Source organism: Phoenix dactylifera, chromosome 1 (assembly GCF_051530095.1).
Source record: "Phoenix dactylifera cultivar Ajwa chromosome 1, Ajwa_hap1_PhDact_Kaust_v1.1, whole genome shotgun sequence".
Classification (NCBI taxonomy): domain Eukaryota; kingdom Viridiplantae; phylum Streptophyta; class Magnoliopsida; order Arecales; family Arecaceae; genus Phoenix; species Phoenix dactylifera.
The window spans coordinates 48529125-48557004 of record NC_143190.1 but is presented as its reverse complement, the minus strand read 5'-3'; the positions used below and the strand labels follow the sequence as shown (position 1 = coordinate 48557004).

The 27880-nt window shown below is 38.6% G+C and overlaps 2 protein-coding genes across 20 annotated transcripts in view; one reads left to right on the top strand and one right to left on the bottom strand.

The window, feature by feature from the left end:
* The window catches only part of LOC103715833 (phosphoglucan phosphatase LSF1, chloroplastic), a 30606-nt gene extending 22171 nt beyond the window's left edge, over positions 1-8435 (top strand). For 6 of the 12 annotated variants that reach the window (XR_015968878.2, XM_088704516.2, XM_088704539.2 and 3 more), the window contains 3 exons: positions 218-330; positions 3061-3208; positions 8023-8350. Coding sequence is in view for 8 of the 12 variants with exons in the window: in XM_088704516.2 (XP_088560642.2) it covers positions 218-330; positions 3061-3208; positions 8023-8142 (381 nt within the window). In the remaining 4 variants the exon portion in view is untranslated. Of the gene's footprint in view, positions 1-217; positions 331-3041; positions 3209-8022 lie in introns of all 12 variants that reach the window. The other 6 variants (XR_015968877.2, XR_015968871.2, XR_015968879.2 and 3 more) reach the window with 2 other exon arrangements.
* Positions 8436-9172: 737 nt separating this feature from the next.
* LOC103715835 (AMSH-like ubiquitin thioesterase 2) lies at positions 9173-26291 on the bottom strand. Of its 8 annotated transcripts, XM_088704576.2 has the most exons (17): positions 25096-26103; positions 24706-24920; positions 24553-24622; positions 21537-21902; positions 20527-20587; positions 20031-20435; positions 19874-19939; positions 19290-19365; positions 18988-19143; positions 15785-15819; positions 15372-15672; positions 14922-15011; positions 14695-14757; positions 14496-14570; positions 11295-11357; positions 10358-10410; positions 9173-9718 (listed from the first exon to the last, which is right to left on the bottom strand). In XM_088704576.2, the coding sequence occupies exons 8-17, from the start codon at positions 19359-19361 to the stop codon at positions 9532-9534; spliced, it is 1095 nt and encodes a 364-aa protein (XP_088560702.2). In that variant the 5' UTR covers positions 19362-19365; positions 19874-19939; positions 20031-20435; positions 20527-20587; positions 21537-21902; positions 24553-24622; positions 24706-24920; positions 25096-26103; the 3' UTR covers positions 9173-9531. The 8 variants fall into 8 exon arrangements, with proteins under 8 accessions (XP_088560702.2, XP_089781037.1, XP_089781035.1 ...); XM_089924911.1 differs by lacking the exons at positions 24553-24622; positions 24706-24920; positions 25096-26103 and having other exon boundaries at positions 15372-15678; positions 21537-21642; XM_089924909.1 differs by lacking the exons at positions 19874-19939; positions 20031-20435; positions 20527-20587 and having other exon boundaries at positions 15372-15678; positions 24706-26291.
* Between the last annotated feature and the right edge of the window lie 1589 nt (positions 26292-27880).

The following is a 27880-nucleotide window of genomic DNA, read 5'->3' as shown; positions in this document are numbered from 1 at the left end:
TACTCTGATGCTCTGGTTTGAGATTGGTTACAGTTTTGTTGGAAATGTTGGAAGGGAATGCCATCTTTTCTATTTAAAATTGAGTTATTTATAACCATCCAGCCTTTTCCTTACTATTTGGGGTCAGCACATAGTTTTGATTGAGTTATTTAGCATATTAAATCAAACAATTCCATTGCTGTAATGTAATTTTTTTGTGATGGTACATTCTTTGTAGGGTGATGAGGTATATTTGGTTGGGGATTTCATAAGCAATTGGAAAGAATCTATCAAGGCTGTTCACAAGGGTGGATCAAAATACGAAGTTGAACTTCGACTCCGACATGGGAAGTATGTTTTTGATTTATTTATTTATTTTCTTCTCTTTCCTGGTCCATGGGAAGTTTCATCTTGGAACTTATATTGTTCTCCTTGTGGGGTTTTCTCAATTATCAAATTAAATTGTCAAAAGGTTAGAAATTTCTGTTTAATTAGTTCACTTTCTTATGCAGTTTTGGACGTATCTTGGTTACAGTTTGGCATATAACTATTGTTGTATTTTTTTTAAAAAAAAATTCTGAACCTATCTTTTGTAATATGATGATATTTTTTTCTATCTAGTTCGCTTGATCATATTCTTTTAAGTATCTTAAGGGCAACTAGAAACTGCACTTGTTGAATAGTCAGTATTCTTTCCTCTCCTCTACCTGATACCTTGTGCCAGTGCCTCAGATTTCATCTATTTGACGAGTTATACCCATCTTTTGTGGTTGTACGTTACTATGTCTCTCAGTCTTATGTCTATTGCAACTGTTGTTTAAAATGGTTTGGTGAATGTTTAAGAGGGCAAAGTTGTAAGAGAAGTGATTTCTTGTCTCAATAACGTTAGACATGCACCTCAAAGAAAAAATAAAAGAATTTTTTAGGTGTAAAACAAATCATGTATGAAATAAATCTTGGTACAATAAATAACATCAATATTTGGACTTGATATTCTACCAAACATTTGCAAGGATTGGAGATTCCATCTCCTGATTTAGGATGTAGTTTGAATGAGAATTATTGCTATGAATTGAAGTTTGTATAGTTTCTTAAAGTGCATAATAAACTATGTTACATGGACACTCGCATCCAGCTCCAAAAATGCATATCTGGTACATATCCACGTCAGAAACATGTAAGATACTTGAACACTTAACTTCTGTCTTTCTCCATCTTCTATTTGTAGCTAGATATTTTGACCACTCCAATAATGAGTTCAACCCACCAAATAATGCTGAAAATAACCTTTTTCCTATTTAAAGATTGGTCAAAGATGTAGACATCAAAATAGCTTAGCAAAATATTTTTTCTTGTGCCCTTCATAAATTAAGAAATTTGAGAAACACATTTAGTGAGAGACATTAACAAATAATATCTTTAATAGTTTTTACAGTCATAATCATAGCATAATCTTCCCAAACTATTTGGAGTTGACTTTATGATTCCTCATTCGCCAAGTATTTCTATGTAGGACAATCTCTAATGTTACTCCAAGTTTCTTCACATTCTTCCCCACAATCTCCAACATATTAATTTAATTCTTCCTCTTGTTTTCTTACTACTTTCAACACAAATTAAAGTAATTTTTCTTATAGGAACTTTCTCAAATAGTCCTTGTACATCTCCATACCATCTTAATCGATTTTCTATCACTTTGTCCTTAATTAATACAATTCCTACAACTCATCTAATATATTCATTTTATTCTATCCTTCCTCGTTTTACTACACATCTATCTTAATATTCTCATAGCAGTCACACTCAATTTGTTTTCATGTTCTTTCTTTAATACCTATCTCTTTGAGGCATATAGCATTGCAGGCATAATTGTCGTTCTATAAAAATTTTTCTTATGTCCCCAAAGTATGTGTCTATCACATTATATTCCAAATGCACCTCTCCATTTCATCCAACAACTAAAATTCTATTATATATATCGTCATCCATCTTTTCATTATTTGTATAATAAAATCCTAAATAACGTAATCAATCATTCTGTAGTACCTCTTGTCCATCAATTTTAATTGATATTACATCCTCATTTTCATTCTCATTAAATATACAATCCATATGCTCTATTTTTGTTCTACTAATTTTTAAGCCTTTATCCTCCAAAATGTTCGTCCATAAGTCTGATTAGTATTAAATATTTTATACAATATTTTAAAATAAATATATAATTAATATTTTAATATTTTCTTTTATATAATATTTAAAATATATAATTAGTTCAAATCATTTTTTTGTGTATCCTTGTATCTTCTTTTTTCTCTCTTACTGAGTTAGATAGTTGGATGTGTCCAAATCTGATTCTCATATCCGTATCCCCCCCACCCCACCCCACCCCCCACCCCGAGTGATACCAATTACCAAGTTTCCATCGAAGTCCACACACGATAAAACAACTAAGCATAAAACATTCAACTGAAGGTGTAAATTTGTAGGCGAAAAATTGTAGTTAGGAAGCATAGACTGGCACAACATCACAAAATGGAAGCTTTAGGATGTTGAAGGATTGGCACATTTCAACAGATTAGAGTTCCAAGGTAATTTCAAGGATAACTGAGGTAGGAATGGACCCATGTTCAATTTTATGCAGAATAATGAATAGTGGTCGATGAGTAGGAGTCTTGCTCAAAGTTGAAGTGGTTGAAGGCTAGTTAAAAGAGGTTTGTCTAAGGTAGTAGAATGCTTTATCTGTTCAGCACCGATCAATGAAGTAAACATATGCTAGTTGAATACACACGCACACACTTTTATATATACAGTTATACAGTGACTCTGGAGGTGTGATCTGGTTACATTAATGAATTCTGCTCCCTTCTAGCAGTGAGCAAAGTCGGTTGGTGATCCATGCAGTTTGATTATGTTTCAGGCTTTCAGCTCAAACTATCCTAGTTGTCTTCATATTGTAGAATGCTCCATAATCCATATAGCAAGTAGCATGTTCAATACTGATGCCTTCTAGATGATTGATAAACTCCACTCTCATTTTTAAAATATGTAATGAAGCAATCCAGTCATATTTTTGGTTTTTAGATATCACTATAAGTTCATTGTTAATGGACAATGGAGGCACTCGGCAGCATTACCTACTGAAACAGATGAACATGGCAACGTCAACAATGTTATTAGAGTTGGTGATATTGCTCGCATTAGACCTGCTCTCACCCAGCTACAAATAAAGGTGAGTACTAATCAGGCATTATATTTATCTGAAATACCTGACTTTATTCATTAAATCTTGTCAAAGATTAGCCGACTTGTTAATCTTTTTAGTGTACCTTATCACTGACTACAGTAATATTATCTATTTTTTTGTAAAATAAAAAATAAATATAAAATAAATATACCATTTTAAATAATAATGTAAGTTGGCAGCTGTTTTTAAAATTTCATTCTCATTTAATTAGCATTCGTGAATTTAATGTAGAGATAAAATTAAAGTTCTAATGTTTGACCCTAAATGCTTCCCATGCAAAATGTTCATAGCCGTTAAAATCATATGTTTTGGAGGTTTCTTCTTATGCATCTTGCTTATAGAATTTACCTAGTCAAGCTAGCACTTTTTATTTGACATCGTTTTCGTATCATCGACTTGTCCACTATATTCAATTAGGGCCCTCACTAAGATCTGGAAAAATAACCCAATCTTGAGCCTATTCAAACATGTTGGGCATGAGTCCGAAGCAAGGAAACAAATCCCCTGGGATGTGGCCATCTCGGTTTTTTCTTGGAAAGAGACCCATTGTGTCCCACTGCATCCGGATGATCAGGATGGTGGCACATCCCAATATGCCCTTTTTATATTTTTTTCAGTTTTTTATTTTTTTTAATTTTTAGAAGTGTTTGGATTTTAAAAATAATGTTTTTTAATAAATTGGCTCTATTTAGTATACTCCATCTGATCAGAAAAAGATATGCTTTCAGGCCGGTTCAACACATATTGTACCGGTACCGGCGCCAACCGGTATGGTTCGGCTGTGGAAAAAGGTTCTGGCCCCTATGGGGTCGGAACCGACCAATTTTCGCTGTGTACCGGTGCTAACCGGACCGGTTCGCACTGACTCGCATGTGGGGCCTCGCGCATGCGCGGTTTCCTACGCAGGAAACCGCGCTCACGCGCGGGGCAGCGTGCCAACGCACTGCCCCACGCGGGATATTTAATGCCACTCTGTGGCATTTAACATCCGCGCACGCCCTTACGCGTCCGCGAAAAGGTGCCGGTTCGGTACCAGTTTAAACCAGTACGAATCAGAATCATACCGGTCCGGTAGGGGACTGGTATACGCCTACCGGTACTGGTATGGCGTACCTTGCTCTCCCTTCAATTTACTATTACTTTTTTAAAAAAAATATGTGCACAATTTTCTAAAAACTAATTGTCTAATTAAGATTTAAAAATAAGGTCACTATTTGCTACAGCCACCATCATTTGTGCCCCTAAGCTACATGGGAATTTATCTTAATTTTCCTTAACTTTACATTCATCATCTTTTTCAATTTTTAATCAATTATTTAATTAATAATTATAATTTAATATAGTTAATTTAAATAATTATTAAAATATATAATACATACCTAAAAATTAGCTTCAAATTGCCTACACTTGTTCTAACTTTTCCACATTTGCTCTAGTTATTTTATAATTTTTAAATATTTTTTATTTAAAAGTTAAATTAAAAATCACAGAAATTATTAAAATAAATTTGCTTAAGAGATTTTATAGACACCCCTAGGGTACTAATGATTTTTCATTTTGGTCAGGATGATTTTAAATTGATTTTAATTTCATTTGTAGGTTCTGGTGCTCCCGAATGTGCTCAAAATTTATCCAAAATATGCAAATATTAAACAGCATCTGCATAATAACAATGAAAACATGCCACTTTCTTAAATTTTTTCTATTTTTTTAGTAATTAATTTATCCTTAAAATGCTATTATTTTATTAAAAAATATAGTAGCTTTATCCTTACAACATATCACAATTTCATGCAAAACAGGAAAAGGCATGATTTTCTATGTTTTTCTTAATTTTTAGCCAAATTAATGAAAAAGAGAGGCTGCTGACCCTGTTCACAAGCTTCCCAGTGTCAACCAACCCAAGTTTGATTGTTGAAATCCCAGATTCCGGCACCTTGCAAAATTCATCTCCTTCCCTTTCTTTCTCTGGATTTATGGCCTGGGCTGGGGTTCGTGGTTCAACAAAGAGATGGTGGGGCCCGATCCTACTTTAGTTTGATAAAAAGAAGGGAATGGATGCATGGTCTTTAGTGGGACACCCTGTCCTGCGCATCGACCCACAGTCTTGCTCTTTTCTGGCCAGAATCATAGCGTTATAGGCAGGGCATCCTGCATGGAGTGGGATTAGGGTCAACCCCAACAACCTGGGTTCCATTTACTGGGGTATGGGTCAGGATTGGCGGAACACCCCTTGTCCCTCCAGGTCCTAAATCATTAATCCAAAGATAGATCCATAAAATACTTGGGTTTGGGTTCATGTCTGGTAGAAGTGTACCTGATCCAACCCAATCATACAGTGCATTTGTTTATCAGACTAACTTTTATTGAAGCTGACCCAATAGTTTACCATATAAAATAAATATATTACAATAAATTGTTACGAGCTTGAGTGATTTGTATTCCCTTGGGACCTAGACCTGTACTTGATGCATGTCCAACAAAATCTGAGTATTGTCGGGAAGGGTTGCACATTTTGACATATTGATCTGATTCATCAACTTGATGGGTCTTATGGAATCTTGCCTATCTAGACCCTGACGCAATCCAAGTCTAGGATGGGGAGGGTTTGGGTCAAGTTTTTTCCTACTCGAACTGCCTAATGGGTCTGGGCTGGGCTGGGCTGGGAGAACTTGGCACAACTTGATAATGTTTACCATTTATGATGACTAGAGAACTGTCAACAACATTAATTCTAGTTTTTCATGAGCATATGGAACAAATTAAGATTGCCATACATCATAGCCTTCTTACATCCTTTCAGCTGAACAGCTTCTATGCTTTTCATGAAGATCTCTAGTTTATATCCTTGCTGTGTACAAGCATACACTGCTCAATTTTGCTTGAGGATGCATATTTGAGAGCCTATCTATTTCAAGTATAATGTCGGGTTGTTGCTACAATATGTTGATTTGTTGCATGTAAGGCTGCAAATGGGTCGGGTTGACCCGTGACCCGACCTGGTTAGACCCGACCCGAATTGGAGGACCCGTGGGGCCGGATCGGGTCCTAAAATTGGACCCGCTCTTTTTTTCGGGTTAGGTCTAGGTTTACTGAATCTCAACCCGACTCGGACCCGACCCGACGCGACCCGAGCCTGGATTACCCGTTCGAGGGGAACTTGCAACAGGGGATTACCCGTTCGTGTCCAGTGGCTATTGGCATCACGTTCTCCACTCTGTTCTTCGTCGAGACATTATCTAAAGGAAGAAGAGCAGATCGAATGAATCAGAACGGTTGAATCCTCGCCAAAAAGAAGAGAAAGAAGAGGACCTACCGGATTCTGAGGAGAGAAGGGAGGTCTTCTGGAACGGTGAGGTGGTGATGGAGGCGAGGGCCCAGCTCTCTAGGGTATCTTGGGCGGAGCAGCGGAGGAGCCGAGGGACAAATCGCCACCATGGGGCTGCGAGGGTTTGGAGGTGGGAAGAAGCCCTCGCCACATCGTCTCTCACCGCTGCCCACCCCGTATGTATGCTCTCTTTCTCGCTTGCTCTCGGAGGAAGCTTTCTGTCGACCAAGAAAGGGAGAGGCACCGCCGATCTCACGGGACTTCCTCCACGATCTTTAGCATGCCTCTATCTGTAGAGGGATTAAGAGCAAAAGTCAATGAAATAAAACCCTAATTCTACCGAACCGTCTCTGAAAAGAATCAGAAGAGAAAAGAAGAGTCAGGCAGGCTTCCATTGCATGGTAGAATAGGCGGCGTGGGCGAGAATAAGGCAGCCAAAACCCCCCATGAATCCAACTCCCATCTCTCCGAATTCTTCTGAATCTAGCTCGCAGAGAGAGATTGGAGGACGAGACGGCGTTAGGAACGGCTTTATTTGGTCTCAGGCCGGTCCGGTTCAAAATTCGGGATTTTTTTTGTCCATGATTGGACTGGGACCGAGGGGTTGAGGTTGTATCGTTCGCATGAAAGAAATTCACCTTCCTTGGAGGGCCGTCAACGAAGGAGTTTTTTAGCCAAAAAAAAAACGAAGTTCAGAGTGCTTGGAGATTTGTGGGGACAAATATCCAACAGTCGAAATGAGATCAATCATTCTTTTGCATGACCCGGATCCGACCCGGACTCGAATTTCTTGGGTCAGGTTCAAGTTATACATGGACCCGACCCGATCCGACCTGAATGATCTATTACGTCAAAAATTGTAGCCGTAGATCCGATCCGATCTTCAATTGGGTCGGGGTCACTCAAGACCCGACCCAATCTGACCCATTGGCACTCCTAGTTGCATGATGCCATCGTCACAAGCTATTGTAACTTTGTAACTCTTTTATGTGTCTATACATATTCATTGTATTTGTCCACCATATACTTGGTGCCGCTAATTTATTTGAACAGAAATCTGTCCTGCACTCTCCGCTCAAGAAAAAATTGATTGATATTTATAGCACAATTAAATAAATTAGCGGTGAATATTTCAAACTATTCAAAGAAGATACTGTTCAAGTTTCTTATTACTAAACAGACGGCTGTTACTCATTAGGAACTTACGTCTTTTTTATTTATTTATTTATTTTTTAAGAATCATGAAAATGGTTCTCTTGTTTTCATTAATGTGTGTACTGTACCGTTTATCCTTGTTTTCTGCACGATTTCTGTTCTTCGACACGAGAAAGTTCGCAAATACCAAAATTAATATTTTAATTATATTTTTGATGATGATATCAGAATTTCTTTTTAAAAAATCAAACTGTTTCTCAATTACATCATCTGAAATTGTTGCGATTCATTCACTGATGTGGTATAGCAATTGCAGGATCCAACAGTAGTCAAGGTAATTGAAAGACCATTGACTGAGGACGAGCGGTTCTTACTGGCCTTTGCAGCACGGCGTATTGCATTGTCTATCTGCCCAGTCAAGCTGGCTCCCAAATAGATCTTCTGGCTCTCAGTTTGACAACTTTTTCTTCCTTTGGGATAAGAGAGGTGCATGGTATAGGAACCTGATTGTTGTCACCATATGATATCTGGAGAATAGCACATTACGAAGGACATCACAGAGATCCAATCATGTTACTTTTTGTTTAGGTACCACTAGAAGATACAGTTAATGATATTCAATAAATTTATTTTAGTTAAACTCATGACTGGATCTAGTTATGACTTGTGAACTAGTTTTATTTCTTTTGATGCTTAAACATGGATTTGACCTAATTATGACTTTCGAAATCATTTGCTTTACTTTGTAACTTAATCACCGATGGACTGGTAGCCTGTGAGGGGTTGTCTGATTTCACTGGCACAATAAATTCTGTGATGCATTTTAAATATTCATTATACCGAACTGAGAAGAAATGAGAACCTATCCAAAAGCACAGCTAAACACAAAATATCATGATTTGTTTGCATTAGATTGCTGTGGCAAGAAGCTGGTAATCCAGTGGGTGCTGTACCTGCATTGAATGACTTACATAGGACTCCATATGGAGGAAAAACAATATCTGCAACCAACGAATGTTTTCCCGTTTCATGCGAAGGTGCTGAGATGTTCGCTGATCCCGTGTTACAAGGGTAGCCTATTAAAAAAAAAAAAAAAACTTCTTTCCGAAGTCAATCGGATCTTTGCCGAACTTGTTGGAATCATATGATTGGTTATTATTACATTGGCCTTGTAAACATTTTGATGTTCTGTAAAATTGTCATTCGATAGTTTCCTCTAAGGCCGGGCATATTAAATGATGATGCATATGCATAGAAACATCAAAAAAAACCCCTCGGCACCTTCAAAATCAGGTTACAAACCTGACAAGCTTGATAACCTGATTCCACCATATAGCCTGCAAGCAAACCATAACAGACATTCTCTTTTATAAACCGTAATGCTGACATCAAAATGCTGCTTATGTCAGTCCCTGCAAAAAATACTGTGGACGGTTGCACATCAAAATGCTCCATACAGCAGTCTGTAAAAAATAAACTGTGGATATCTACCATTATTAACTAATAATTTATGTAAGAAACATTTATCCACAGAATCAAAATGTCATAACCTGCTGCATGTGTCGCCAATTTGCAAGGCCATCTTTGCAATAGAAAACAAGATGATACTACTCTATGTACACATTAGTACACTACCAGCTTACCATGCATACTTAAATACATCCATGCAGATGTGGCTTTCTGTATTTATCGTCAGGTATAAGAGCGGATTCTCACACGTCTTCCATCACCTTGTGAAACAAAACCTTGAAGAAACACCTTCTGATACAAGTCAATTTACATATATACAACTATACATCCGCATGTCAATGGCATATAACATCTGTCATGGGGAAGCAGATCGGAGATCAATAATCTCAAACCTCAAATTTGGATTGATGTAAATATTGGAGCAGTTCTCATAAACGGGACTGCCATCAGCAGTTTCTGGATGAGTATGGAAACCCCTTTCCTCGCATTCTTTTAGGACAGTAATCCCTCCTGGGTCAGTTAGCCGGAAAATACCAGAAGTCCTGCATCAATCAAATTGAAAAGTATTTAAACTTGCATTTGCAATATGTAAATGAGATTCTATGATCATATTTCTGAGATATTAATCCATCGGACATTTTTATAGGACAATAAAGGCTTGAATTAACAGGCCTTGATGTGAGCAAACACGTGGGCCAAGAATGGACGTGTTGGATCATTTTCTGGGCAAAGCACTCAAAGGGATTTTATTTTATAAGCTTATGAATTTTCATCGGGTTCTATGCATGCAGTTGAAGCATGGATCAATGCGGTTGGCCAATTTCTGTTGTGTGATCAACGGTACACTAAAGGTTGTTCATGGTGCTTGTTATGTAGGAAGAGGATGTGGGGTCATCTTATCTTTGTCGTTCAATGTGACAATTTCTAGCAAGCTAGAGATTTCTTAATAAGCATGTTGAGCTTGTTGGACTACAAATATCTAACTTATATTTGACCGCGCAAACCTGGTACTTTTCAGTTGAAAAGCACATTCAGAGGGTCTCGTGAATCAAATACTCAAGAATCTTGTCTTGTAGCTAGACCAAGATTCATGATTACCAACAAGAGGAAAAATGGGTGGCACGAAAGCATTTATTTTCAATGCCTATTTCTTTACCTATGATACAGGGAGTAGAACTTACCTTGTAGGATCTGTTGGAGCCATAACAATAGCAACAGCCTCTGGTAGCATGACCTAAACACACAACTGACTGTTAAAAATGTGGTGATTGGAAAGACCACTATATCTCTGAAAGTGGAGAATAACAACTACAGAAATCTCATGCAAATCAGTTGGTAAAAGCGAAGAAAGATATAAGGTACTGAGACCTCCACAATTAACAAAGTTTGATCTAATAATGCTTTGACTCTGAAATCACTTGTCCTTGATTCAGATCCCTAAACTTAAAAGTGAAGTTGCATCCTTCCAATACTTAGAAACCCACAAAGGCTGACCACAAACCAGTCACTGTGGTTTGCTTAGGTTACAACAAGGTTTGAAAAAAGAAAATGATTGTATAAGCACATTTCCAAATGCACGTGGTCCTTAACACCAATGTTGCCTACATAATGAAAATTACAAAATGTCCTCACTGAAAAGCAGAGCATAACCAGGGGAGGGAGGAGGCCGTGGGAAGGGATGGTGTGTGTGGGCATAAAAGTGATATTTTGCTGATGAATGGTATTTTTCTTCAGCCTTCTACGAAATCCATTAGCCGCGCATTGCATGTTTGCATATTATGTGCAATGAGAAACCTGCTGTGAAAGCATGGCAACACCGATCTTTTTCAGAATCAACCAAAAATAAATGGAATTAGAGCTAAAATTTATTAATTTCTATCTTGAAAGTAACTATAAGCATCCCACCATGATTTTATTTCTTTAAAATTGATGATTCTCCTGGATCAAAAATATATTTTAGATAAATTGTCATTTTCTGCTGTGCGTGCTACAAGCAGAGCACAGAGTCATCTTGCACTAGGACGAACCAATCAAACAGATTGAAAATGCAAACTACACTATATAAATTTCACAAACATATGTTAATCAAACAAAAAGTTAATGCAAGTGTCCTTGTACCTGGTAAGAGTATTGAGTATGCAAATCTATTGATGATAGGAAGCAAGTTTGAGAAGGGTGCGTCTGCAAAAGAAAAATATTTTCAGAACGAAAAATGACAAAGAATTGAAAGAGCCGTCAAGGTTCTACGGGGAACAGTGATCAATCAATTCCATAGGGAAGAATTATATCCTAACTATCACAATCAATAACAAAAACAAAGAGTTCAACTAAACATTAGTTCATACATAACAAAAATAAAAATCAAATTTAATTATCATGAACAGAAATAACCACCCAAAGTGTACGTAACAATTCACGCCTACAAGCATGGTTCGTGCATACTCACATTGAATGGATGTGAAGATGTCAATATCACTTATAGCAAGGTTGGAGGAACCGTCTCGAACCAGGTGGTTCCGAGCCGTACTAGTGGCTCACTGGTACAGTTCTGGCAATGGACACGAGACTCGTTGCCAAAGCCCAAAAAAAAAAGAGTGAGCGGACGGGGGAGGGAGAGAGAGGGAGAGGTCGGTATGCCATCGGAAGCCGGAGGCCGCAGCAGGTGAGGCGGCGGCTGATTCTCCTGTTTCGAACGAAATAGGGGTCCAGTAGCAGCTAAAAAATTTTGTAATTTTTAAGTGAAGTCGAAAACTCACTTGCCGACTTCACTTAAAAATCACGAAAACTAAAGCGGTCAGACCCCTGTTTCATTCGAAATAGGGGAACGGGCCGCGCCTCGCCTGTCGCGGCCTCCGCCGGCGTCCGCCAGCCTCCCTCCGTCTCTCCCCTTTCTCTCTCCCATGATATAGTTGACTCTGTCGGTATAGGCCCGGCATGGTCTGTACCAACCCATCCCACCAGTTCTTCGGTACAGTGCCCGGTACCGGTTCCTCCAACCTTGACGTATAGATTTCAAGTGCCATCAACAAGATGACAAGTCAACATGAAATATGATTTGAAACATGTCAGCATGCCTAAGTTGGCAATTCATAACCCTTTGGGCCATGGCGGCCTGTGCTCCTAAGATCATAGAAGCAATGCTGCAAAAAAAAAGATTTGTTGCAATGTACCTCCATAGGAACCAACAATAGAAACGTGACATATTTGCAGAAATAGAGATTTTAGGCGCAATAGAAAGGATTCTATAGAGGCTTATTTGACCCAATTGCACCAAGTTATTTCAGCTTCACAGTTTCTTTTCCTTACTATTACCAACGTAAAATTGTAAATTATGATTATGCAAGACATGGTAACAAAAAATGGAACTAATATTTCTTACCAGAAATTTTTTAAGTTAAGATTCCTCATCTGTAATTATAGATTTAGCTGTAACCCACACATTTTATTAACGAAATAATTGTTTTGTGGATGGTTGCTGGATTCTCATCATAGTACTTGTGAAGGTTGATTATTTAATGTGCGGAACATACTAACTCTAGCATCCACATTCATGCTACACTAGCATGTGAATAAATAAAAAATTGGACACATGCACACATAAAAATGCCTCTCAACACACTTCTAATGTTGACAAGATACTAATGCAGACAAATCAAATACGATAGGAAGTCAGACCAAGACATGCCACTGTTAAACCTCATAGAAACAAAATGTTACTTAAAAAGAAGTTCTACACCAACGCAGGATTAAAAAACCACCTATACCAGCCCCTTGCCGGCTGATAAGTACTAAACCATCCAGAGACTGGTAATGGAGATCCCGGTATGTGCTGAATTTGGCATACCGGGCTCATAATACATGGTATCAAGGCAAATCAACCCCATACTGATCTCAAACCACACTTTCTCTCTCTATTTTTGCTAATTTGTACCAAAGTCTACTGCCCCCATATCAAGGATCGTACTGTACTGGCGTTAATAAAGTAGCAATCTTCAAGATTTAAATGCTTAATGCCAACAACTGGACCAGCTTCAAGGATTATATTCCACCATTAGTTTTTTTTTAAGCCAAATAGAAATTGTTCCTTTCTTTTACTACCTACATTCAAGTAATTTGATATCTGTCATTCAATCTCTCTTACCGCACAAACTATCTCAAGTTGTTCTTCCTCATCTTATCCTCCATAGCTTCTACTTATAATTTTTCCTTAGGTATCTGTATCTAATGCTTAAGTACTTAGTTTTACCATAATAAGCATGTCAACCTGTTTCCCATGGTTTGATCTTGACTACATGCTCCCTCTTCACTACCTGACAGTCTGATCCACACAACAAGTTCATATAATTATTTACTGAGTTATAGCATAATTATGATTCAAAGTTGCAATTTATTATTTCATGTTGCTTCAGTTTTATCTAAAAATCCTCAATCAAGTTCCCAGCATATTGCACAATAAAATCAAGGCGGTTAAAATAAAATGATATTTTCAGTAAGTCACATTATGTTGTACTTCTAATAAAATCCTCGTCTGCATAGTGTCCTACTAAGTTTTTAAAGGTCCTAAGTTCATAATGGTACCCAAGCAATGCCCAATCTGGACATATTGTCAATTCTTTTTGTCTTGGTATACTCAAAGTATTTAGTTAATATGGTAGATTTTACATAATTCTCCACTTCACAACCTTAAACAAAAGGAAAGAATTGGGATTAGACTAGTATATATACTTGAAGAACTGCTACATGTTCCAAATAAAATCAAGCTAACTTCTCCAAAACAAGGTTAACACTATATAAGTAAAAATTGAATAGTACTTATAGTACCAAGTAGCTACCTCAATTTGTCAACTCATATTTTCACATGCATTGCAATGAATATTATGCATTTCAACTAGTATCCCACCCATTCAGCAATTCAGGAAAGAAATGTGACTAGACAATTAAAATGGAAACTGATCGCTTGGCATTAATCAGAATGGTAAACAGAAAATGGCATATCCTGTCTATCCATAGGAATATATTCGATGAATATCAGGAGCAAGTGTACTAACTTTATTTTGCCGCAAAAGTTTAGGAAAGCCAGTTGGGTTGCTAATTGGCTTGAGAAACAGGAGAAAAAATCAAGGAGTTTTGTACAATATATATGGTTGCCACAAGACAAATGAGGTTATCACTAGAAGTTAGTACCTCAATAGAATTTAATAAAAATTCTCATTTATTCTGGGAATAACAGAATACTGCCAATATTGCTTGCATGGCATCCCATGAACAATGAGAAATTCGTAAAATGCAGAAAATGGAAACAGAAGTTCAGATACAAACATGAATCCATCCTGCTGGAAAGAGGGACTGTTCATCCAATATGGCATGTATTTCCTCCTCATTTAATGCCTGACACTGTCATGCAGTTCAGCTGGTAACTGGTGGGAGAATATATGAAACTAAAGAGCAAAAAAAAAAATGGAGAATATTGAAAATATTTTAAGAAAAACGAAGTAAATAAATTCAGTTATTGACATACTGAACTGGAAGTTGTTTCCTGCTTTGGTATTATTAGCGTGGTTACATAGAAAGTCCGATCCTTCTGCATTCATAAGGTCAATAATTAATTTCCCAAATATGTTTTCAAAAAAATTCAAACATTTGCTATCCGTATCTTCAATAAAAAGAGACCAAAAAAATGATAATAGCAAAAATTATTTCAAGAACTTAAAAGGTATCTGTTAATTAACGAAGTATCAAGCTTACAAGGAAAGCACCAAGGATCCCACAAGTCTCTAAGTTCTTGTCTGTATTGTCTTTAGCAAGTTCCATAAATTCTTCCATCAATCTCGCTGACTGCAAAACAAACATATGAGTGACTCAAATCTGAGGACAAACAAGCAAAATACTATAGGGGGCCGGTTCTATGCACACAAAAAGCTCATTCTGCCATGTGGCACAAGGAGGTTGGTATCAGCAACAGGAATTACTGCCACTACAGGGGCCAATTTATCAAGAAGCTACCAGCCCAGCATTAGTGGGCCCAAGCAATTTTTTGTGTGCATGTAACCAGGTCCCAAAAGCATTTTCTGACAAACAATGCAGGGTCATCAGAACAAAGCAAAAATTTAGTAGCCTGCACACCATGCTAACCGAAGATGCCCAGCATTGCATGCAATTAAAGGAGCATTACAGAAATAGAAGGTCAGAACTTACTATATGCATGTTGTGAATACCAGTCGATGTTGAAGACTCTCCGCATACAGGGACCAAATGCTCATTTGTCGTTTCAGGAAAGATGACATGAGAAACTTGGCCAACAAGTGGAAGATCTTCTATCCAAGAAACAGCAGGAGAAGGAGAGTACTGCCCAACAGCATGTAATGTGCTATCATGATCTCTCACTGCTGTACGAGCCATTGGAAAGGAGACATGCAAAGGTGTGCAAGTACTATTTGCATCTACTGCAATCCCAGATTCCAGGTTGATATTATCCATGAAGGCATTGCTATCAAAACTGTCACTTTTCACAACAGATGGGTTATTGTTTTGGGAGAACTGTTGTACAGCAATGTGAATTGAACTATCCAATGTAGAAATATTAATGATATGAATGAGGGATATGATACCTATCACATGTTCTGATTGACCTGCAGTATGTTGCCTGCAAACATTTAAAACTTGATTGATGAATATGGAAACTGGGAACCACAGTGGTCAAAATATGTCAGCCATCATAAGTGGCAATGAGCCTAAACTTGAATATCTATTTAAAATCAATGAATAGCAACAGTGCAACTGTGAACGTGATAGCAAGGGAACATGAAGCAAGCGAAGAGGTCTGATTTGCCATCAGGAGTCTCTTGGTAGAACATCAAGAATCTGATCTTTAGATGGGGCAACTTATAGAGGAATTTCACGAATGATGTTACTTTTTTCATAGTAAATGAAGTTTGATGTTGTCGTGTAACATCGAATATATATAAATTGAAGGACTTGGTCCCATGTTGATTAACCTTGATATATGGAAGCATCTACTATGGATAGACCAAGTTTTGACATCAAGTAATCAAAATAAAACCTGTCAACCACAGCTTATATTTTGAAAAGAAAAGGATTACTATTTTCAGATCTGGCAATAGCTAGGCCTGAAATTTCTACAATTACATATTTGTAGATGATGTGACTTTGGTTTGGGGTTCTCAAGCTAGCTTAATATGACCAGCACCCTATCCATTGCTCTTGAAAGCATAGGTTGTGATACTATAGCATCACATTAGTAAGTAGCATGGCTTCATACTGTACTATAACATAAGCATTATAGATAACAAGACAAGCTTAGCAACAAAAATAAGACAGAATAAATAATATTATACACTATGTAGGCATATGGATCTTAAGAAAGATCATTGTCAGCATGTGAAAGGCAATGGAAGCTGGTACAGAAAAGCATCCGTGTTTACATGTTGAGTGTTAGTATTAACATACCCTTGCTCTAAAACAGAAACTAAGAAGTGACCTTTTATAGTATGACTCATCTAAACACCAAGCGAGGAGGGCCTAGGTCTTACAGGCAAATTCATGGCTGAATTTAGAGATTCTCATTGAGGGACTTACCTATAGGAGACCCAGTGATAACTATGTGAGCAGGCCACCTATTAAGAAAGACAGACAACCACTTTTCATCTTCTTTTCTTGTAGGAATGGGATGGAACACTGTAAATGTGACATTAACTTTTTAAAGTGAGGACCTTAAATCACGTGCCTGAAACTTGCTAAATCTGACGGAGTACTTCATGCAGCCTGCAACTATAGTGTCTCTTCCTAGCGTCTTCCATATATTCTACTTTGAATTCACCAAAGTAAGAGGCATCACAACAATTTGCATTGCATTAGCATCCAGTAGCTACTGCAGGAAATAAATGGATTACTTGTGCTGTCAAAATAATGTTGAAAGTATTTGCATAGTTGATTTACTCTTGATGAGTGTAGTCTTTCACATTGGGCAGCCCTTAACCTTTCAAAAATCTGTTAAAACAACAGAGCTTCAAGAAAACAAAAGAAAACTTACAAAATAATGCAACATCAAAAAATCATTAGAAACCGTTTTTCAATCTAAGGAACTTAAAACACCAATCATATACATTCATGCTGAAACTTGAAACAACAAAAAATACTTATCAATCATTGAAACTTGATTATTGGTAATATTGCATGAAGTGTAAGTGTGGACTACAAGATCTTTCTTCTTTGCATAAACTTAAGACATCAATATATTTAAAGAAAGAATCCTCCCCTGAATTTCTTGCAACCCAACATCTATGTCCTCTCAAATCTACTAAAGACTTATAAAATTAAATTTAATCATGTAGATATGCCTCCTAGAGGCTTGACATCTTACCATGAGCAAGTTCACTCAAAAAAAGAGAAAAAAATCTTTAGCCTTTAGAGCCTGTTTGGCATTGCTTTTATTTCTTGTTTTCTATTTTTAAAAACAACATTACAAAAATCAAATAAAAAATATGTTTTATACTATTGTTTTTATTTTCTATTTTAAAATCTACTTGAATTATTGTTGCCACCATCGTTGCCGCCATCATTGTCAACACACCATAGCTACCATTATCGCCACCTCCACCATACCACTGGCACCTTCACCACCACTACCATCGCCATGACCAACACGACTATCAACTCTTCCACTATATCATCGTTACCATAGCCATTGCCTCCACCACATCGTTGGTGCCCTCACCACCACCATTGTCACCACTGCATCGTCTCCACCACATCACCGTTGCCAACGTATTTTGAACTGGTACTAGTAGGCGTACCGATGGTCTGCCAAACCGGTTCATCGTTCTCGGTACCGGGCCTGTACCAAGAGCCGGAGCCGGAGAAGACGAGGTGAAAGAAAGAGCGAGCGAGAGAGGGAGAAGGAGAGGCCTCCGCCGCCCACAGAGGGCCGCGGGGGGCCGGCGGAGGCCTCTCCTTCTCCCTCCCTCCTCCGCTCGCTCTCTCCTTCTCTTCTTCTTCTTCTCCAGCTCTGGCTAAGTTCTGTCGGTACGGGCTGTGTACCATTTTCCACGGCTAAACCGTACCGGTTAGAGTCCGGACCGATACGATACTGGCTGAATCGGCCCATACGGTATGGGCCGATTCAGCATACCATGACTGCTGCTATCATCACCACCTTTACTTTACCACCATCAAACCAACCACCAACACTATCACCACCTCTACCACTGCTACAACTACCACCATGTCCATCACCATCAATATGTTGATTTTTTAAAAATAATAAAAAATAATTGACTATAACAAACATGTTTACATTTTTTAAATTAGAAAAATAACAGAAAATTTTAATTTTTTTATTTATGAAAATATAAAAAGGAAAGTGATGCCAAACAACACCTAATATTTACGGGTTTTAGCCAAAATCACCAAAATGGAAAAAATGGAGTGAAACTGATAAATTTCAGCCAAAATCAGATGAAACTTCCATAAATCAAATAGCTCTAATATATTATAGAAAGAAGGGTGACATTAGGTTGACAGCAGTTGCAAAGTGCAGCTCAAACCATGAAACAAATTCAACCTAGTGTATATCTTGGACCCCATTGTATATTTTTCTCCTTAATTCTACTGTGTAAGATTTTAGAATTTATACCTAGAGAATGGTTCCATGGCATGATCTAAGAAATGCCTCGACAGTAGCCTTATTATTATAGTAAAATCTTATTAAGCACGTAGAAAAACTCAATTTTAAACCAATAAATACACATTTGTATGGGACAAAAATCTGCAGAATACTGTCACAGTGGCATACCTTCTCGTCATTGTTCTCAATCCATTTTTGAGATGTCAAACTGGAATCATCTTTACTATCCTTAGACCTCCTTGTAAGCTGACTGCCAGTCTCATTATTATTTCTACCAAAGAGTGTCTTCAATTTTTCAAGTTCTTTGGAGAATTCGTGCAGAATCTGATCCAGTGTTGAAGAAAAGGTTAACGCAAAAGAGAAAGAAGCATTCAAAAATAACATACAGTTGAGTATAATGAACATATATCAGCAAACATACTTTAGTATTGCTTTAAAATAATGGAAGAAGCCAAAGTAGCAAGCAATACCTTCTTGTGGTGAAGCTTTTCCTTTTTGGCGTACTTTGAGAAACTCCGGTGCTGAGGAATAATCTCAGACATCAATCTGCAAATTCACAAACATGTGTCACAAAAAATCCATTCATGACATTGTTAACATTCTTTTATATTGTAACTGCATGAACAAGAAGGATTTTAGAATTCATGAATATGTCTTGTTTGATTAATGGTTACCATATCAAGAAAACATATGGAGAGTCCCGACCAATCAAATGATTGGTTTATAAGGAAAAAAGTCATATAGTCACCATCAATTTAAATTTTATCACTTCTATTTCGATGGACAATAAGAATCATCCAAACAGCCAACCGCGCAAACAAAACAACCAAAGCTACCAAGCCCTATCCCATCTAACTGGGCAAAACCACACAAGAATCATCCAAACAGCCAACCGCACAAACAAAACAACCCAAGCTACCGAGCCCTATCCCATCTAACTGGGCAAAACCACACAAGAATCATCCAAACAGCCAACCACACAAAAAAAACAACCAAAGCTACCAAGCCCTATCCGATCTAACAGGGCAAAACCACTAAAGAGCTAGGGAGAGACCCTAAGTATCGATTAAGGGTCGGGTAAAGATCATCCAAATTCCCTTCGTCCCTATAAACTTTTGGCCTATTTTGAAGGAAAAAAACAAATATAAATTAACTAATAAAAACTCAAATAGTTAAAAGAAAAATCTAGAGAGAGAGAGAGAGAGCCTCACTTGTTTTACGATCTGGCCGGCGATTCTGAAGTAGAATGACAACGGGAACCGATCATCTACTGATAATACCATCTTATTCCAGAATCTTAATCAATTTGCATCTATATTCTTGGTTTTCCCACACGGTACTCTCTCTCTCTCTCTCTCTCTCTCTTCTCTGTGGCAGGCATGAACGCAGAGCATGTGTACGACGAATGGAATCTTTTCTGCGAAAGAGGAAAAGAAGGGGAGAAAAGAGCAGAGGAGGCGTGAAAGAGAGAGCGAGTCGGGGCGGCTTTGGATAACCGCGAGGGGACGTCATCTCCGAAGGTGGGCAGGCGTGGTGGACGAAAAACGACGGTGTTTAGGTGACGACGACGCCGTCCCCACGAATACGATGCCACCTATGCATCCCAAGGTGCGCCCCTAGAGATTCGACAACAAAGAGGGATCAGATGAGCACCAACACAGTAAGTCAAAGAAAGGCCATATAAATATAGGTAGGAGGAGATGCCACCTGGGCGGCCACGTGGGAGGTGGGAATTCCGAGTCCGCACTCCGCTGCAATACATGCTGGGCTGGTGTTGGACACGTGAAAAATCACGTGAGAGGCCGGTAGGTCATCATTTATTTACAAAAGTTTACCGAAATTATATTATGAACATATAATTATTAGATCAAATGATTGAAATTCGGAACAAACATTTTTTTTAAAAAAAAAGACAGACTTAAATAATTTTGAACTTAAGAAAGACAGAATTTTAGAAAACAAAAACACTCATCTCTTGCCTCATATTCTATTATTATCTAAAGGATAAAATATACTAAACTTCATTTACGCCTCTCTTAAGAATTGTCTACAATTACCTTCAAGCAGCTCCTAGAAGAGCAGATAGTAAAATGGAATCATCAAGACCGGAACTCCCAAAGCAAGACAACTCTGCATTGCAGCTAAAACAGGTTCCTGCAACTCCAGTCTACCCCCATTTCAAGACTTAGGAAGGTAACATTAAGGCTGTAGACTTCATGAACTCAATTTATAGTGCTATTTATTATATTAATAAACTTGTGTACGGCGGCCTATAAGCCAGCTCTTCTCCCAGCCTTGCAACAAAAGCAAAATCTTCTGAGATTCACTCTAGACCAAGTTTGATGCAAAATGACCAGACATGAAACGCAAAGTACTTGGATTCTCCATATGGAATTAAAGATGTTCGCGTAATCATGTGTTAGGGGAGAGATACAGAGAAGTTTTCTCCCATGGACTCTCTTATGCTATTTTCCGATCTACTTTTGTTTGATGATCAAAATTCACATGAATTATATCACTAAAGCCTACATATGTTGAATAACCAGCTGCCTCATTCATGATCCTCTATTGATGTTTATTTAATACTGGTCAAATGTATTTGGCCCCAATATTTAACTTCAAATGCCAACTTCTTGTTCTTGTGTTCTAGATTAATTCATGTTTGCCACCACATTACTAGAGTTCTGTGATTCTGCAGCAAGATCAGATGCTCTTACTTTTTATCTTCTCCATTGTCGGCAAGAGCTGTCGACCTCTCATCATCAGACTCGTGCTCCTGAATGGATGATTTGACTGGAGCTTCTGGCATCACAACTGCCGGGGGCTGTGGTGGGACCCAAACCCGGCAGTTTGGATGTTCATTGGCTCTAGTTTGGTAAGAGAACTACCTTGATTTTTCTGCTTCAGATTCTATTTCTGTATTCTTCAAAACTTCTTTCTCCCCAAGGCTCTGAACCATCAAAACATCTCCCATTCAGTTGGGAGATCTCCCTTTTTACTTTGGAACTCAACCTTTGCCTGCTTGCTTGGGATCGGAGGCCATCAATGGGCCTTTGCTGAGCCTGCTGAGTGTGTTCCCATGGCTGTTTGACAACAAAAAAATGAATATTAATCTGCCAAATTTTTACTTTTTGCAATGAATGAAAAAAAACATGGAATCCATCTCAGTCTATATTGTAAACTTGTTACGTTCTGGGTGCTTCAAAATCCAAATGTTACTAGTATCATTGCTACACAAGTTGACAGTACTGTGATGATGCACTAGAAATTGTAGAAATGGCTTCATTTGGTGCAGTGCAGATGCTCAAAACCTATCGTACAATCAAACACTAAAGTGATTGCAATCATATGATAGTCATAAAATTGCAGTTTCATTTGCTCTTTAAGATTATTCAGAAGAAGTCTATCATTTACAAGCATAACACAGATTACCCAGCTGTAAATCTCCTGAACAAAACCTCTTGGTCAACAAAATGGAAGCCAAAGATATCGTAAGACACCTTTCAAGAGATGATTGGTAATGTAACTTGTCTAATGCTCAACCATAATCTAAACTATATGGTTGACTTAAAGAGTCTATGATCCACAAGCCTGGTTCACATTATTCATCAATTACTTTGGCCAAAATCCTGGCCAACAGAACCTTGAATAAGTGAGAAGCTTTCAATGAAACCTAGAAGGCTGGTTGGCAGATGAGCTGAGCAATGCTATTAGTTATGTATCTTAAGCTCATGAAATTGTCGAGCATCCCTTTCCTCTAGTTTCTGAATGAATCCATACAAGGCGCTTACAAGGTTATGTCTGAGAATACAAATATTGAATCCATTTGTTAGGCAGAAATTATTTGCCAAATAGTCAAAAGGAAAAGCGATCCTGGATCAATGACTCAAAAAGGTAGAAAGTGATGATGGCAAAGAAAATTTCAAGAGTCCCTCCCCAAATGTATGAATACTGATATGATTATCAGCAGTGAACTTACTGTCCTAAGAATGTATTCATACATCACTTAATGATCAGTTCTAGCATTGGAGAAGGTATCAGACCACAAAAAAACAAATATACATTTTCCATGCAAGAAGGTAATAGATAATGTAACAATGGAGTAAATGTTCCCTTAATTTTTTCAAAATCAACATAAGTTTAATTGTTACAAGTTCTATAATTTCTTATGAGCAGGAATTGGTCTTATGCAAGAGGTTTCAAATATAACAGTCACCTCTAGACTATTTTTGGCATGATATGTCCTTTTCTGACCACAAACTACTTCCAAACTTGTGCCCTCTTCCTGACACTCCCCGAGCACTCCCCCCTTCCAATTCGTTACGCCTTATCATATCATAAATTTTATCACAAAAGCAACTAATCTAGGGATGAAATATATGGAAGTTGAAGTATTCAATTGGTGCAAATCTGATCGCATAATATCGAAAAGCTATTATTTTTTTGAAGAGATAATATCAAAGACTTAGAAGAGCAGAGAAGAATGGAAAGAAATGGTATGTAGATCAATGAGATCCTCCAAAAATACCTGCAAATATTGATAGGCAACTGACGAGGTGGAAAAAACCATTAAAAATTTGCTTAGCATATATTTCACTCAGCTATCCTGATATCACAGCAAATTTGATCTCAGAAACACCAATTGTATTGTTTTCTCATGCATGTCGGTATTAGATTACCTAGTAAAAATGATTTCAGAATGATGTTTGCAATTTAAAAGAAATACAACTTTAGAATTAATATATGCTAATCTTTCACTTTCAGTAGATTCAAGGCTCGCTCTGCTTCCTATTCAAAGTTAAGCACAGTTACCACCCATTTTTTTGGCATGGTATGTCCTCATCTTACAACAATTTCCTCCCATATCTGCTCCTTGTCTGCTTATCAATTCACCTTATAGATCACTGCCTGCACATTTGAATCTATCACCACAAACCCCATGTCATATCACTACAATTAAGATTAATCAACAAAACTTGCTACCTACATTCTCCAAATCTCTGCTGGGTACACTAGCCAACCACATCAATCCACCCCAACCCACCAACGAAGTTTCATCCACCAATTTCAGCAGAAACGACCCACCATGATTTTTCCCTCACTGTGAACCTGTCCAATAAACTCCAGCTACTACGACCACCAAAACAATTTAACCTCTCTCTCTCTCTCTCTCTCTCTCTCTGTGTGTGTGTGTGTGTGTGTGTGTGGGACTGCACATGCATGTGGGTACATACGTGCACGTACAGCTCTCTCTACATATGCTGTCCCTCCCCTGTTGAGAAAAAGCAAGGATTCAAAGTGTTAACAGTAATTGGAGGTATACAGAACTGAGGGGTGGATGGTCTAGGAGAGAATAACAATAGAGGGTTGCCTGATAGGGAAGAAAGAAAATTTTGTTACCTACATGACATGCTTGATAGGAATGATATTGAAATTCGGTCCATATGAGTAATCTCTCTCTCTCTCTCTCTCGCTCGCTCACTAACTCGTTCTGTCAAGTATCTACAAAGATTATCATTTCAGATTCTTTTGGAGCACCAAATTTGAAACATGAAGCTGGAGTTTATATGCCTGACAGTGATGATCACAACTGGCTGCACGAGTCGCATAGTGTTCATCGGTTGCAAAGTTCCAGATGAGTCAAATATTTAGTGCAGAGCAACCCCCCCCCCTTCTCCAAAAAAAAACTTGAATATTTAAAAGAAAAACTTAGATAACATTTAAAGTCCAAACCTTGAGTCCAGGTGCCATAAAGAGGTCTTGGTATATGCTGACTAGGGTTGGAAGGCATGTCATTAATCCCCTGTGGATCAGATAAAAGAGGAAATTATTAAAATTGGAACATCCCAGAAAAAACTAATGTAGAAAACCCAAGGAATAGTATACCTTGATGTTAGGAGGTTTTTCCCCTCTTTGTACCATTTCCATGATCTGCAAATTACAGTTTGACACTTGGCATTGTATTTTAATCCTTAAGCAGTAGCATATTTCTAATCCACAAAAGCAAAACCATACTTCTAAGCCATCAATTCTTATGCAAATCAGAAAGGAAAACATCTGGTGAGTATTTGAATTATTTTTCCATTTGCTGGTTGTGTTTCCTGTGCTCAGCAGGAGAAAAGAGAATGTATGACAAGAATTATTTTTTTTATAAAAAAAAATTTAGAAAACCCAGAAACTAGAAAATCAAAGAAAAGGAAAAGGAGACTCAGATTGAAACGGCTGCAAATTGTTGCCTTCACAAGAACAACAAACAACCGTCCAAGTTTGCCTCACCGTTTAGAAAAGCCATGTTTCCACTTGATAATGTAGCAAAATCCTCGTTCAAGAATCACCACAGCCTCCTCATATAAGACCAGATAACAAGAAGAAGAATAAAATCCAGCGAGAAGAAAGAAAAGAAGAATGAGAGAAAGAGGCACGACTTCAAGCTCCATACCCACGAGGAAGAAGAAGACCACCAGCCAATAGTGAGAAAGAAAAGCAGCCAGAGACCTAGGGTTTGAAGGCCTAGAGGGGATTCTTGATTCAATGAGAGGGAAAGATCATTCCTTCTCTTCTTCTTCTCCTTCTTCTCGGATGACTCGCCCAGCTAGCAAATTCTGCAGGTCGTTTGTCTGCGGAACAGCAGACCTTCCAGAGCTGCCTCGCCTCTTGCTAGAAAAGAATACATCCACGGCAATGAAGAGGAGAAGAAGAAGAACCCTTGACGAGTCACCCATCATCGTCGCCTCAGTTTCAAATATACACAGACGAAGAAGAGAATGAGAAGGAGAAGGCTAAGAAGAATAAGGAGAAAAGAAATAGCAGTGCTAGAAGAGTAGAAGCGAAATCCCCACGGATACTCCTACATGACGAGGAGAAAGCGAGGATACGAAGGGAGATCTCAGGCCAAGGCTTCTTTAGCGACATCCAAGAACTGATTCCGGAGAATGGAAAGAGCCTTCATATAGCGGCTGTGCTGACGGCCGGGGAGGAGCCCGGGGCAAAAGAGATGATGGTGGGAAGAAGGCCATAGCGGAGCAGTGTGGGTCCATGGTTCCATGGGTACATGGTTCTACGAGTTAAATTTTCCATCTAAAAAGAAGAAGATAAGAGGAGAGGAGAAGAAATTCGAGACTCGAGAATCGGCTCCGGCGAGGAGAGTGGGCGAAGGGCGGTCCCGAGCGGCGGAATGGGAGGAGAGCACGAAGACGACATAGAGATTGGCGGTGGCCAGGGCTGTGAACGCCTGAACTGCGGAAGCCTGACCGACCCAGACCTGATGCCTCATATCGTTTCTCCTCTGTTCCTAGAAGCTCCTACCAAGAAATAATAGGTTTCCGGCTAAGATGCGCAATTCACACGGTCCTAATCCATTCAAAAAAAATTTAAAAAGTAACGTATCTCAGAATGCACCAACGCAAGCATCCAATCCGTCCAAAGCATAAAATAAAAGTGATGAGTCTAGAGACCGTCCCATCTGGAGTATATGTGCCTTACGACAAAAACGTACCTCCTCTCATCAGACTTCAAATATCCTATAGCAGGGGCATGCCCCCATCTTTCCGACATGTCGGGACTTATTTCTATACCCAAACAATCACTGTAGCAGAGTTATCTTCAACTAAGATGAAATCGGCTTAGCGATATATGTGTGACGATCGATCTGCTTTCACCTTTGATCTTAGATGAAAGAGGCGAGACCCACTTCAATCTTCTGGTTACTGGACTTCTCTTTGAAACACCTAACGTTCATGATCGGTGGGTGATGACTAATCCGTTCGTTCAACTGAAACTCCCTCCTGCCTGAAACCAAAATCTGACTTGACCCTCCGTCCCTCTTTGCTCACTGCTCAAGGAGAGCCGTATAAAAAGTCGAGACTTTACTTTGGCTTCTTCTTCAGAAACCATTACTTATGTTATCACCCAAGACTTGCTCGAACCACTTTCCTCTGCTCATCTCCATTGAAGAGAGTTTTCCTAGACATCCCAGCCCTTTCCTTCTGGCAATGTGGACTTAGCATAGCTGATGCCCACCCAAGCGGCCCTCAACTCTGCTCCTGGGACTGAAGTATCGAAAATCAAACTCCCACCCACAACTATGAGTCTGGAATCCAGGTCTCTAATAACAAATACAACTTCATCTCTACTATTACCATCCAACACATAGCTATTGAAGTTGACCTTGAGGAAACTCAGAAATCGAAGCTTTCAAGAGATGAACATTGTCCGGATTGCTGCAAGAGTTGAGAAGTCCCAGGTGCCCTAAGTCATCAAAAAAGCTCCAACAGTATATGAGTGGGTAATTTCAGGGACATGAACAAGTGTCCCCTTTAGTATGAATCTTGACGACTTCTAAAAATTCAAGCATTTCGGGCTAGCCAGATATGGTAAGCTACATAAGCAGCAATCGTGACCATAGATCTGGATGGCGACCTCATAGAGCTCTTCCGAAGGTAGTCCCAGGCAGGTTGGTGGAATACTTGACCCCATCTACTCAGAACACCCTTGGTCGAAACGGCCCCCAAAAAGCTTCTAGATGAATAGAGCAATCCTCGGATGGACTCGAAGCCTCCAGATCCAGGCATTGTCGTGCCTCTGTGCAGGTTCTCCCCTGAAGAGGTGATAGAGGTCCCTGGCCCTCATTCTCGGGCTGCAGGTAGATCTCCAAACCTGCACTTCGGGAACACTGCGCCCAGGGTGATATAACTAAAAACTAATGTTCCACTTTCTTTCTCCAGCCAGGAATAGGTCGTAGACTCGCATACTATCCGCCATCTTAATGCTGACTGTGGTGGTTCACGAAAAAAAGTGAATTTTCTTTGGATAAATGGGAGGTGAATTCTTCTTTTGCATGGAGGATACAAGCCAATATTAAATGGCTAAACTGTTGCATAACGGTTGAATTTTTCTGAGAGATGTGAACAGCACCTCCTCAGTCCTTATTGCACAAACCATATGAACAACACCTCAGTCCTTGTTGCACAAACCATATGAACAACACCTCCTCAGCCCTTATTGCACAAACCGTAGGAAATTTTTTATTTTTCTATCTATGAAATCCTATCGTTGCATAACC

Excerpts from the sequence above, each read along its gene's own strand:
- LOC103715835 (XM_089924909.1), bottom strand. The coding sequence starts at position 21,628 with ATGCCAGAAGCTCCAGTCAAATCATCCATTCAGGAGCACGAGTCTGAT. Across the intron at positions 19,366-21,536 it reads GACAATGGAGAAGATAAAAA|ATTGATGTCTGAGATTATTC; the intron begins GTAAGAGCATCT and ends GTGAATTTGCAG. Across the intron at positions 11,358-14,495 it reads TTCCAGCAGGATGGATTCAT|ACGCACCCTTCTCAAACTTG; the intron begins GTTTGTATCTGA and ends TTTCTTTTGCAG.